We start from the raw sequence: 13753 nt of genomic DNA on the forward strand, positions 1-13753 counted from the left end.
TAAACCTAATTGTGATCGATTATGCCCTCTTTATCCAACCCTATCTAGGATAAGGCTGACCTAGTTGCCTACCTCTGGATGCTTTGAGGGCCTTTAAAAGGGAATAGGACAAGCCAGAAAGAAATGAGAGTAATATTCCAAAGCTCTTTACTTTGGTAAACATAAAGGCCCTCTCCTGAGGCCCCATGCCCCCTGATTTAACCTTGCCAATACTGGTTCACTGATCATAGACATTTCAACAGGAAGAGGACTTTGAAGTCATCAGCTTCAAAACTCAATAGATAGGGGCAAATCCTCAGTCCTGGAATTAGTTGCTAGATGAGCAGGGCTGGAACCTGGGTCTTCTGACTCCTCCCTTGGCATTCGTTGCAGTTGCACAGTATCTGGAACCCGATATTTCTGGTCCAAGTTCAAGCCTCTCTTCTACCACTTGCTTGCTAATTGTGTTGCTTCAACATCCTCATCCATAGAAAAACAAGGATGATAAGAGTGCCTGTGTCACGGTTCTACTAAGAACGTTAAATAAATCTAGGTTCTTGAAGATCTTAGTGACATCTTCAGCACATAGTATGTACTCCAGTACATACATACATATGATGCGTATCTGTTCTCTCATTTCACTTTTCTCATTGCTCCTTTATTACATCAAGAGCATATTTTACATTGTATTTCAAAACTGTTTTCAGAATAGTTTTTCCTTTTTATTGTTAATTTGTTTGAAATCTATAACCTTTCCTTTATGTGCTGTTCTAATGTACGATTCCTATAAATCACTCTCTCATGTTTTCTTACAATGGTTGCTTATCATTATGTAGTATCTTGTTGGGGAGAAAAGGAAAAAATATGAGAGGTAAATACAACAGAATTTTTCTTTTGAATCTAGCTGTATTTTACACTTGATAACACCAAGGAATTTTTCAAAAGGCTTTGTAGCAGATAATTTAGTGCATTTATTTTCAATAAGAAATAGAGCATTCCTCTTGTATAAGTTTAATTCTTCCTTAATAGACAGTATCGTGGTCTCAGCAGGGAAACATGTTTTCCAAAAATCATGTTTTGAAGAGAGTCCCAATATTATGACCAAAATGTATCTCACGGTGTTTTGTACAAATTTTGTTAAGAAAAACATAGTGATCTTCTTGAAGATCAGAGTATGGTCAGTCTTCAATAGCCATATGAGAAGGCTGGAAGACCATGCTCAGAAAGAGTTGAGGGGCCAGCCTGGTGGTGTAGTGGTTAAGTTTGCATGCTCCGCTTTGGCGGTCTGGGGTTCATGGGTTCAGATCCAGGGCACAGACCTACACACCACTCATCAAGCCATGCTATGGCAGCGTCACACATACAAAATAGAGGAAGATTGACACAAATGTTAGCTCAGGGACAATCTTCCTCAAGCAAAAAGGGCAACAGATGTTAGCTCAGGGCCAGTTTTCCTCACCAAAAACAAAAAAAGAAAGAAAGAAAGAAGAAAGAAAGAGTTGAGAGGCCACTGTGAATTCCTCATAATCCAAAAGCAACAATAATTCACCACAGTCTGAAAGCTCTTAATTTATTTCAGTTAAAGTGAACTCTCATTCATAAGATATGAAGCATGAGCTACCTCTATTTTTTGTTTCATACTCAGAAAATGTATTTATTCCCTTTTCTTTTCCTTAGTCTATCTTCCATTTTCAAGTGTGTCTTTGACAGACACTAGTAACGAGATGCTATTTAAAAGAAGCAGATACAGCATTATACACCAAAAAGTATTTGATTAAGGATAAGGGATAAATTAGTTCTGAGATGTCTCTCCCACCAATACGCAGATCACTTCATAATGTATACCCTAATTTATAATAACACTTTCAAGGTTCCCTGGAACAGGCAATTTGCATTTCCATCGTGGAACGCTTGCCTAGGTTATGTTTAGATGGCAATGCCAGCCTCTTCCTTCAGCCCTAAACGCAGCATATGGCTCTCTCAAGTGTTCCAGGCAGCGTTGTTCAAGCTGCTCCAACAGCTATTTCATAAACTTGGAATAAGTGCTGCTGTACCTAACTTCAGACTCTGTCTAATGTGGCCTTGAAGTGCTGCCGACATTTATTTCATGATTAATTCATCATCTTTTGGAAAACACTTTTGTTTCTTGGGCATCGAGGGCTATCCATCAAAATTTATTGCCTTGTATTCATTTGTCTTTGCTCTCTACCGCAATTTATTATGCTTGTTTTTATTGTTATGTTGTTCCATCTTGTACTGCGTTCTCTGCTGTTTGTTGTTTCTGTCTGATGTCTGGCTTCCTTCTGTGGAGTGGCTCATTTATTAGTGCTAGATTGGACATCCCTCACCGCTTTGCCGTGACAGCTTACTCAACTTCTCCAGCCCTTCAGCTTTTCCGTGTGGATTCATTGAAAATATTTTTTCCTTATTCAAGTTTACCTTTTGATGTATAGTCTTTTAAAATTTCACTGAGTAAACACTTAATGTAATCATATTCTTAAATTGGGTGTAGTGTTGGACAGATGTGTTCTTTATAACTAGCTCTTTGTTGTTGTTCTTTGATGAAGTTTCCAACAGGTAGAAATGTATTAACTCTGTGTTTCTTTTATATCAATTTTAACAAAGAGATTTCACTGTGCACTGGTGTCTTTCTTGTAACAGTATAGTAAGGAGAGAAGCTTCCATTTGATTAAGTACCTACGTAGTTCATAGCACGATGCTATGGGCGGTTTACCAAAGGTCTCCCTGTTAATCTCCACTGACACCCTGCTAAGCTTTAATATCATCATCTTTCTGGGGAAACTCAGGCTCGAAGAAGTTAAGGCGTTCTTCCAAGTGACCCACCTATCAACTGACTAAAAGGATTCGCTGCTGGGTTTGTCTGACCCCAGAACCTGCTCCTTATTCAGGATACACTTTGCAATGACTGTTCAACTGAGGGACTCTGCACTGCATGCCTGCTGTGTGCCTTGGGGAGGACACACACCGTGTTTGTCTCCTGCAAGGGTGTCTAGCCCAGGATGTTTCACATGGTGGACTCTCAATACATATTTATTGAGAGAATGAATGAAAGTGTGGACAACTATTGTTTTAACCAATTGTGGCATTTTAAAATCATCTTACCTTATTTTCCGATTGATTTTAGGACAGTGAAAATCCCAGATTCAGCTGAGGGACTTGGATTCCAGATCCGAGGATACGGCCCATCGGTTGTGCATGCAGTAGGAAGAGGTGAGAAGTTCATCTTGCTTGGGAAACAGCTTGCCAGCATGTTTGGATAGTCCTTGCTGAACAAGAATATGTGTAAAATCTGCATCATTATGTTGTTGTGAATTTTCTCCATCATATTTTTGCCGTATTAGCTCAATGGTACTACACTCCTGAAACAATTTTTTAAAAACTCTTAAAAATTGTAAAGGGGCCAGCCCAGTCACGCAGTGGTTAAGTTTGTGTGCTCTGCTTCCATGGCCCAGGGTTCACAGGTTCAGATCCCGGCGCAGACCTAGCACCGCTCGTCAAGCCTTGCTGTGGTGGCATCCCACATAAAATAGAGGAAGATTGGCACAGATGCTAGCTCAGCAAAAATCTTCCTTAAGCAAAAGGAGGAAGATTGGCAACAGATGTTAGCTCAGAGCCAATCTTCCTCACACACACACACACAAAATTGTAAGGCATATTTATTATTGTTAAAAATTTATAAAAGAATGATGCTTCCCAATAGCACTTTTCTGCATGCTTTAGTTTAGACAAAGGATATATGAATTTAAGGTTGTCTATTTGTATTTTTCTCTGATGGTAAATAATTATATTTTTGTCAGTAATTCAAAGATGTGAGTTCTCAGGTTTAAGAATGCTCTGTGTGCTTTAGAGCCCGTTGCTATATGGTTACTTGAGGTATTCCTATAAACCATGCATTTTGTAAATCATAAAATGCATTTTAAATTAAGTCATTTTAGTGACTAAAAACTTATGTTTATATTTCATCTTCTTTTTGTGTGATAGGCAAGTCAGCCGTTGATATCTTTTATTATCCTATGTATTTTAAATTTTGTACTAACACTAGTAATGATTTAAAGGAATAATGTTAGATTCCACATTGCTAAACATAGTAAATAACGGGCTGCTATAGCAAGAAGAGTCATTATAAGCATACGAGGCCACGAGTTTATCTTAACAAGGGACATACATGCTTTTCATTACTAAGAAATGAAAAATGCAGAGCATCTTACTGTGTTCACCTAAACATTAGACTGGAAAATTTAGAGATGGTGCTGCTATCAGAATCAAATTTATCAAGAACATACTAGTCAGACCTTTATTAGATTATAAAATTGCTTTCATTAGTATATGTATGATAAAAATGAATCATATTTCAAAAACTTGTCTTTTCACTCAGATTTTTAAAACATATAGATTAATAGACATTTAAAATATTTCCAATAATTCAGTAATATTATAAAACTGAAGCAGGATACATTTCATACCGAAATGGGATATTTGGTACATCAAATATCTTCTTCATTTTTACTAAACCAAAAAGGAGTAAGTTACATTATCAGTCCTATGAGATAACTGGAACCCTGAGTAAGTTGTATCTTTCTCTGTTACAGTATCATTTAAAGAGCAGGGTCTGTCTTCGGACTTAGTGATAAGAAAGGACCAAGTCTGGGTCCTATGCTTTTCGCTTCTAAAGAGTAAAAGACAGAAATGATCATGTGTTTTTCCTTTCAAATGTATATTAAATGAAAAGATAGTATTCTGTGCTTTCTTTTTTGCACTGTAATTTTGCCATAAGAAAAAGAAACCATTTTCTCATTTTTCTTCTTCAGACCTTTCCCATGGCCACACACTGGAGTGTATCAATAACTGGAATTCCACCTTTGAAATTTCACCTAAAATTCCAATATTCCAATTTCTGATTACAGTCTCTAATTTTGGTCTCTTATCACACTGGTATTCACAGGTTGTTTTTCGATTCGATTGGGACCTCCAGTCTTTGGATCCTTCTCTTTTTCTCCTGGTCAGTTACACCCCCCCAAGACTCCTCTGTCTCTCTTAGCCAGCCTTATCCCCTTGGCCGGTCACTTGAGTCACTCTTGCCAGTATCGTCCTCTTGTCCTTATCCTCAGGTGCATCCAGGCCATCTCATCTTAGCCTTGGACCAACCTAACCAGCTTCTTGCTCTTCCTCCTGAGTAGCTAGGAAAAACTATCATGGTTATGGAATTACTGTTATCCCAATTCACTGCCTTGTCTTTTACTGAGCCCATATTATTACTCAGCAATCTTTTTATGTGATTCTGATCAGCTCCCTCTTTTCCCCTCATAATTGCCTCCTATCTCCCAAGATGAACTTCCTTTGGCACCTCACAGACAAATTGAGGCTACCAGATATGAAATCCTCAGAATCCCACACCCATGTCTGCACACCTGTTGCTGGCTGTATCACCATCACCAACTTTTCTCCCGTCCTAGGGGAAAAGGTCTTCTTTTTTCTTCCTGGTGTTCAAGGTTAATCTCTCTACACATGTTTTGGATCCCATCCCTTCAGATACCTCCTCTGGAGTATTGCACTGTAAGATATCCCCCTTCCAGAATTTTCAACCATTTCTTTTCATTGGATTATTATAGCATAGGCTATAAACATGTCAATTCTTTCCCATTAAAATAAACAAAGAAACAAAACCATCTTAAACTAGAACAGTAAACACAAAACCTTTCCCTTTTCCTTGTTTTCCCCTCTAGATCCTTGCTGCTCAAAGTGTGGGCCACAGACCTACTGCATTGACATCACTCGGGAGCTGGTTAGAAATGCAGAATCTCAGATCCCACCTGGGACATACTGAGTCAGAATCTGCATTTTTAATGAGATCCGCAGGTGATTTGTATCCACATCAAAGATTGAGAAGCTCAGCTCTAGAATAACGCTCTAATAACTTTTATACTGTCATGGCCACACTTCCTAAAATCCTGGTCTGTGTTTTTGCCTGCCCATCCTTGCTTCCTATTTTAATTTTAGCCCAGTGCTATAAACATTGCCTCCCACCTCCCACTCATGTCTCTAAAGTCTATCTTATAAGAGTTATCATGGACTTAACTGGAAAATACAATGGACATTGCTAATCCTTGTCTTTATTGAGCTATCTGTGGCATTTATTTAAACTGACTACTCCCGTTTGCTTAAAGTGCCATCTCTTGATTTCTGAGAAGGCTCTTTCCAGATTTTTCTCCTACTCCATCCTCTGCCAGCTCCCTTCGTCTATTGACATCTTAACCGTCTTAACCGTTGGTGCCCTCTTCTCTTCTCTGCCTTCTTGCTCTTCATAAGCAACCTTATTGATCCTCTTTGCTGGAGATTTCTAAATCTCTGTCTCCTGCCCAGATCTCTTTCCTGAGTTCTGTAGCCTAGATTTAATTGTTTATTAAACATCTCCACCCAAATGCCTCTTTGGCACCTTAAAACTCAGTATTATCCCCAGTTGAACTTTTCATCTATCCTCTGAAGCTGCTTTACCTTCTGTATTCTCTCTTTGTAAATGACTCCGCCTACTCAGCCACTCAGTCCAAAGGCACATATTCCAGCTTCTCCATAAACTCTGTCATCAAACATCAAACCTTTGATCTCATTCTCCCCTTTATAACTAATGCTACCTTGGTTCCAGCTTGGAAAAGTCCACTAGATACTTGCTGTGATTTTGATTTTTGACTTAAACTCCAACAATCCTTCCTCTGTTTGGGGGAATCATGTCTCTGTTTAAGTCACTGCTTTCTCTGGTTAAAATTCTTAAATGTTTTTCTTCTTCCATACACAGTAAGGTTCAGACTCTTATGACTTCACACAAAGCACACGAGGACTTCACGACCTGGCCCTGCTGCACTCTCCAGAGTCTCTTTCATCCTTTCATTTTAATCTCACGCCAACTGCTTGCATGTTTCTAAACGTCCAGGTTATGTCTTAACTCAGTGCCTTTTGTCAGGCTGCTCTTTCTGCTGAGAATGTCCTTCCCCTCCCAAGACTCAGTTCAATCCAGAAAAACCACTTCACATTTCTGGGAGTGAATTTTAGTGATAAGAAAATATATATTGTCTTCTTGAATATAAATTATGTTCTTCAAGATGTTTAATAGTTCCTTCATGGGAGAAATTGCTTACAGAGGAAGTTTCTTCTGACATACTTAGGATAACTTTTATAATCATCTGTATTAGTTATAGTCATTGTATGTATTACTGATACTTTGAAAGTGTTGATTTGCTCAGAATATCAAATAATAATGATTAGAAGATTCTGAAAATCTTAACTCACTGGTTTGGGTATGCCACTTTCATATTTAAATCTTTATCTATGCAAATAAATGATGGACAGTTGACATTATTTGGTTAATTTTATTCTCCACAAATTCTCTGGTTCATGACCTTTTGTACGTATTCCAAACTCTTATTTGTCTTAGCAAATCCAGTCCACTCATAGCTGCTAATTGACTTGATTTTCTTCCTTAGGAATTTCTTTTAATTGTTCGTGTTTTAAAAAATGAAAATGAATATTATTTTAATATTTAAGAATTTAGTAGACTAAAGAGAGATAAATAAGGCATATGTTTCTGGCTTTCTCATTTTACCATTATGTATACATTTTTAGAAAATTAGATTGACTAGACATTTAAGAGGGAAAATAACTGATTAGCATAATAAAGGTCACTTTATAATATCCCTTCAAATGAATTCTTAGGGAGGTGGGAAAATATTCTCCTAGTCACAGTTTGAATGGCCAGTTAAAAAACACAAACATTTTCAGAGGACATTGCTATCAGAACCAAATTTATCAAGAACGTAATAACTGGATCTTTATTATGTTTTAAAATTGCTTTCCTTATTGTAGACGTGATAAAAATGAATCTTACTCCTAAAGGTAGTTTTTGGCAATTTTCCCATTTGTATTGAAAGGAACTGTGGCCGCAGCAGCTGGCCTTCACCCTGGACAATGTATTATCAAAGTGAATGGAATCAACGTCAGCAAAGAGACGCATGCCAGTGTCATTGCGCATGTTACAGCCTGCAGGAAATACAGGAGGCCCATGAAGGTAAACTGCTCTTCATCTTATCTGGATCTAATTGCAAACGTTCCTAGAAGGCCTAGGGGACAACGTAGGAGACTGCCAGAGATGTCTGTGGTTTCCACTTCTGGGTTCACATTTAAGCACAGCATTGTAAATCTCGTAATAATTGTTTTATCTGGGCAATTAGTTACAATAGATTATGGCTTGTTTTATTGTTACAGCATTATCACCTGTTTAAAAAGTACTCTCAGGTGGTCCCACCCACCGGTGTAGTGGTTGGGTTCTCGCACTCCACTTTGCTGGCCCAGGGTTCATGGATTCTGATCCAGGGCATGGACCTGCACACCCTCGTGGGCCACACTGTGGCGGCATCCCACATACAAAATAGAGGAGGACTGGCACAGATGTTGCCCCAGGGCCACTCTTCCTTAAGCAAAAAGAGGAAGATTGGCAACAGATGTTAGCTCAGGGCCAATCTTCCTCACTAAATAAAAAAAGTACTCTGGGGTATTTTCATTTTTATTGTGATAAGAGTTTTCAAATAGCTGTTTATCCAATCGAAATCCAAAAGTCTGCACTGTTTCCTTGACCCTTGTGATGGCTTTAGGATGTATAATGGTCATCGTGTGTCTGTGTCTGTATGTATGAATTATATATACACTGTTTATTATAAGACTTGTGTGAAAAAGAAAAACTTGTGGGCTTTATAGTCTCTGGGACTGATTTTTGGATATATTTACTTAGGTAACTGGATTTAGCTCTTAAAATAAAATACCAAAATGTGCTTGCCATTACTTAAAATTTTAAGCGCTCTCCTCTGAATCAAATTTCAAGTGCCATAGAAAAATAAAATTAGAATCGTAATTCATAAGCAAAGCTTATTATCTCATAAGGTACAAGTGAATTTGGACTATAATAGAAAATTCTCTCAAATTAATCAACTTAAATGCAAAAGAAACTTTTGAGGCGAGGCTTCATATTTTTTCTTTCATGCACAGTGAAGTACTCTTTCTGGATGTGAGCATGTGGCTGTGTCCAAACCAGAAAGAAGACTTTCTATTTTCTCACAGGCCAGGACTGACATCCTGCAAAATACTGAACCTACAAGAAAATAGCTGATCAATTTTGCCTACTAATAAGTTCAAACTAGCATAACAAATTGGAATTCACATATAGACACATGGGTTATTCTGGTTGATAGTAGCTTAGTAAATATTTGTTGAACTGTGTTAATGAATTTTTTTAAAAAGACTCTTCTAAAATTATCAAACTTTTCCCCTTCTATCAGAATTTTAATAAGTAGCCAAATTGATTTGAACTTCATTCCTTTTCATTTTTTTGCCTTCCCTCTTGGAGAGGTGTTGATCAGTGAAATGATTAAGAAAAGCAATAAATGGACAGAAAAATTCACTGAGGGCATAACATGCTCTATTGGGTATCCATTGCCACAAAATAGTCAATTCCAAAACTTAGTGTCATAAAATGACAGTGATTGATTATTTCTCAATTCTATGGGTTGACTGGATATTGGTTCCTGTGAGACGTGGCTACATTATGCTGGGGCCCGACTGGGCACCTTCATTCCACTCCTGGTTGCTTTTCTCTCCATGTGGCGAGTCTTCCTCCAAAGCGCTTTCATATGGCCTTCCTTTCCAGTCTCTAGCAGGACTTTCCTTTCTGCATGGTGTCTGCATTTCAAGAGAGAATATTCCAAACAATCGGCTCTCTGCTTACATCATGCTTGCTAATGTGCCTGTGGAAAAATAAAGTCACGTGACCAAGCCCAGGGTCACTGTGCATAGGAGCTACACAAAGATGTCGATACTGGGGGATATGGTTCATTGGAGGCCACAGCAGTTTACCAAGATGTATCTCAATGATCTAATGTAAACTAGCATTTTAATGATGGATAGCAGTATAACAATTAAACACAATTGTGAAGTTAATATAGGAGAAAAATGTATAATGCAAATGATATCACACTTCAATTGTGCAATTCAGGTTATCCTCTCATCTAGGAAAAGTATAAACTTTAAAGTAATGCAGCCCTGGAAGTATATACCTTGTGGCCATTTCGTCTCTCCTATTTATCTAAATAAGACTGGAACTGCCATTTCAATTAAAATATAGGATGTTTTATGACATGGAAGGATTAAAAGATAGTTACATCACTTGGGAACCCAAAGAGATGAAAGATATTCTTCCAATTTTCTTATTGGTTTGATTCAAAAAAGATTGAATGTATTAAGATATTTGTTACTATTAGGAGAGCATCTAAATGGTTTGTATAATTACAGATGATTGATTCTTCAGAAAATTGTCCATATAACATCTATTTAAAAATGTAATTCATAATTTCTTTTAAGATATACATGAAACATTTAAGTAAGACTTTTGGGAAATACATCTTATTTAAAAATATATCTTAAAAACAAAATTTCAAGCTTAAAAAGTTTGTATAATTTCCATTGACTTTCCATTAGTTTCTGATGTTGATTTTCTTTTTCATTCAAATTTTATTATTTTTAAATGAACTAGAAGGATAAGTAAGATGGTCAGCTCTTCTTCTAAAGCAGGTGTATGAAATGGATATGCACTTTAGGAAGACTAATTTCTCCGTGGTCTCTTCCCCCCTCGTTTCCAGCAAGATTCCATACAGTGGGTTTACAATAGTGTTGAGAGTGCTCAGGAAGACCTTCAGAAGTCTACCTCCAAGCCCCCTGGAGAGGAAGCAGGGGATGCTTTTGACTGCAAAGTAGAAGGTAGGTTCCTTCTTTTTCTCCTCATTTGCTCCTAGTATTCTTTTCCACTAAGCCTGTGCCTAGTCCCAATCATTAAAATCTTATGTGTTCAAGCCACCGTCTTGTCATTATTACCAAGTAGATGTCATGTCAAGTGCATGAGTAATAATAGCTAGTAGCTAACATGTAATAGCTACTACGCTTTATGAGGCACTTTATTAAGTGTTTCACATGGATTATCTCATAAAGTCATCAAGAAAGAAAATCTCATAAAGGTGTGATTATCATCATCCTCATTTCATGGGAGGAGAAATTGAGGCCTATGTGGGTTAAGAAAGTGGCCCAAGCTGGTAAGTGGTAGGCTGAGGATTCAAATCCCAGTTAAAATGTGTTTTCTTGTTTGGGGTTTAAATGTGTGGACCTTCTTACTCCAATGTGGTTCACAGGCCAGCAGCAGCATCACCTGGAACAAGACTGAGATGCAGAATCTCAGCCCGACCCCAGATCTACTGAATCAGTGTCTCCATCTTAACAAGATATCACTTGTGTATACATTAAAATTCGAGAAGCCTGGTCTAGAGGGCCCATAGTTCCTTTGAAAATACTTTCCTGATTCTAGTAACTTTTACTGTGTTCTAACATTGACAGTAATGAAAGAGACAAACTAATAATGTGAAAATTAGAGAGAGATCTTTTTTTTGCTGAGGAAGATTTGCCCTGAGCTAACATCTGTTGCCAGTCTTCCTCTTTTTTTGGCTTGAGGAAGATTCTCCCTGAGCTAACATCTGTGCCAATCTTCCTCCATCTTATATGTGGGTCCCCACCACAGCATGGCCGCCAGCGAGTGGTGTAAGTCCATGCCCAGGAACAGAACCCGGGCTGCCGCGGCAGAGTGCGCTGAACTTCACCACTAGGCCACAGGGCCAGCCTTGAGAGAGCTCTTTTGATAAGGACTCAGACCATTTCTGTTTTCTCAGTGAAGCAAACCAGCAGATTGCTGTATTCAGTGGCTTCTTTGCCGAGGGTGAAAGGACTGAGGCAGTTACATTTATGTTTGCATTTCACAAATGCCTTGAATTATTGTTTCCAAACTTTTTCACAGAAGTCCTTGAATCTTCTCTTACATTTTCCTGGTATCTTTCCATTCATGTTATTGGTGGATGTCTCTGGATATGTTTATTGTACTGTTTGGTTCTTCCAAACCAGCACAGCTGGAAAATTCCTTGTACACACTGATCATATGGGGGTACTTAGGAAAAGCTGTTTTTCCTCCATTTCTGGAAGGCTGCTTGGCAGAAGCCACTAAGGTCATGGACAATATCAGAAATATTTCAGCCTCATTGGAGCAGCAAGTTGTTATGATAAATTGACTCTTTTATTTATTTAAATCAGGACAAATCTTGGGACCTTATCCTGAGGCTTTTATTCCTCATTTAGAGTTAGTTTTTGTTCATCATCACTGGTGCCATCGTGAAAGGTAGACTGGGTTGATGAGATGTTCTGGAAATTCTAGGACCTAATTTATTTTAAGGTAAACCATTATTCTCCTTTTGTATATTTTATATAGACTGTTTCTGCTAGTCTAGGACTTAATTATTTTAAGCAAACTAATCTCCTATATTTGCTTATTCGATATTTACTATTAGGATACTCTCAGTTTCTTACTTGAGATTTTAGGTGTTTTTTCGCCAGCCGACTGATTTCAGGCCAAAACATAGCTAACAGAAAGACGTTCCAGATGGAAATGTTATTATAGTGAACAATGACAAATTTTCTCAATGAGCTGTCTCCAGAAGACGCTGTTTGGGAAAATTCAGGCACCCTCTCTGCTGAAAAAATGATTATTGCCGTCTCCTTTCTGCTTCTTCAATGTGACTTTATATATTTTTTCTGCTTCGAGAAAATATTCATCTAATGTTTGAGGCAGTTTTAGGAACACTAACTTTAAGTCATGCATGCTTTTAATGAGAAAATATAGAATTGTATGTATAATATTTATACTGGTATAAATAGGCATACGTATGGTCCATAGATCAAAATGGATGTGCAAGTGTAAGGCTAGTCATGTTAGAGCAGTGGGATTTGGATCACTCAAGCATGTGTTTTTTTTAAATGTTCTTATTTTTAAAAATGTTAAGAATAGACGCTTCATTTAGCACATCAGATTCAGCTATTTTTTTCAAGAACTCTTTAAAAATTATTCGAAGAGCCTCAAATTATTTGAAGAGACTAACAAACCGTTCATGAATTTGCTGAGTTAAAATTGGCTTTATTCCAGAGGTAATTGACAAGTTCAACACGATGGCCATCATCGACGGGAAGAAGGAACACGTGAGCCTGACCGTGGATAACATCCACCTGGAATACGGCGTCGTGTATGAGTATGACAGCACGGCTGGGATAAAGTGCAACGTGGTGGAGAAGATGATCGAGCCCAAAGGGTTCTTCAGCCTCACTGCCAAGGTATGAGTGATTCTGGGAAAACAGGGGATTTTGTTCTAAATAAAGCAACTGAAACCCTTGTCCACCCCCACTTTGAAAAATGTAAGTAGCTGTGTATGTTTCAGCTGTCAGCTCATTCAGCTTCTTTTTCTTTCTTTCCCATGGCTCAGTATGTGAACAGTCTTCCTTTTTATTGATGTCTTTTGGAGCACACTCTTAAGCTGGATGGGACTCTTGCCCAGGAGTGTTAGTTGATTTGGCAAAGGCTTCTCTGTCCTCGGATGGTTTTCATGACAGGTGGTGCTTTTTTTAATGCACATAATCCCCTGATGAGTATTTGAAGTCGTGAAATACGTTTTAAGAAATTTCAAATTCTGCAAGTCTCACGCTTATTTCATAAAATTTCACGAAGCTTAGAGATCAGTTTCTGAATAGATCCTCAGACGTTTATATAATTCTTAGTCGGGAAGGATATCATCCTTACTCGTTAGACTAAAGCAAGATGTGGAGGGAGGAAGGGAGTCTTCGTCCAAATGGA

At 38.0% G+C, this 13753-nt stretch overlaps 1 protein-coding gene across 1 annotated transcript in view; it reads left to right on the forward strand.

Annotated features, from left to right (window-relative positions):
* Nucleotides 1-13753, forward strand: part of PREX2 (phosphatidylinositol-3,4,5-trisphosphate dependent Rac exchange factor 2) — a 278303-nt gene that overhangs the window by 140955 nt on the left and 123595 nt on the right. Inside the window, exons 19-22 of the mRNA XM_046642000.1 lie at nt 3125-3210; nt 7920-8056; nt 10677-10794; nt 13052-13236. Coding sequence (XP_046497956.1) covers nt 3125-3210; nt 7920-8056; nt 10677-10794; nt 13052-13236 — 526 coding nt within the window. The remainder of the gene's footprint in view (nt 1-3124; nt 3211-7919; nt 8057-10676; nt 10795-13051; nt 13237-13753) is intronic.

Source organism: Equus quagga, chromosome 16 (assembly GCF_021613505.1).
Source record: "Equus quagga isolate Etosha38 chromosome 16, UCLA_HA_Equagga_1.0, whole genome shotgun sequence".
NCBI classification, from domain to species: Eukaryota; Metazoa; Chordata; class Mammalia; order Perissodactyla; family Equidae; genus Equus; species Equus quagga.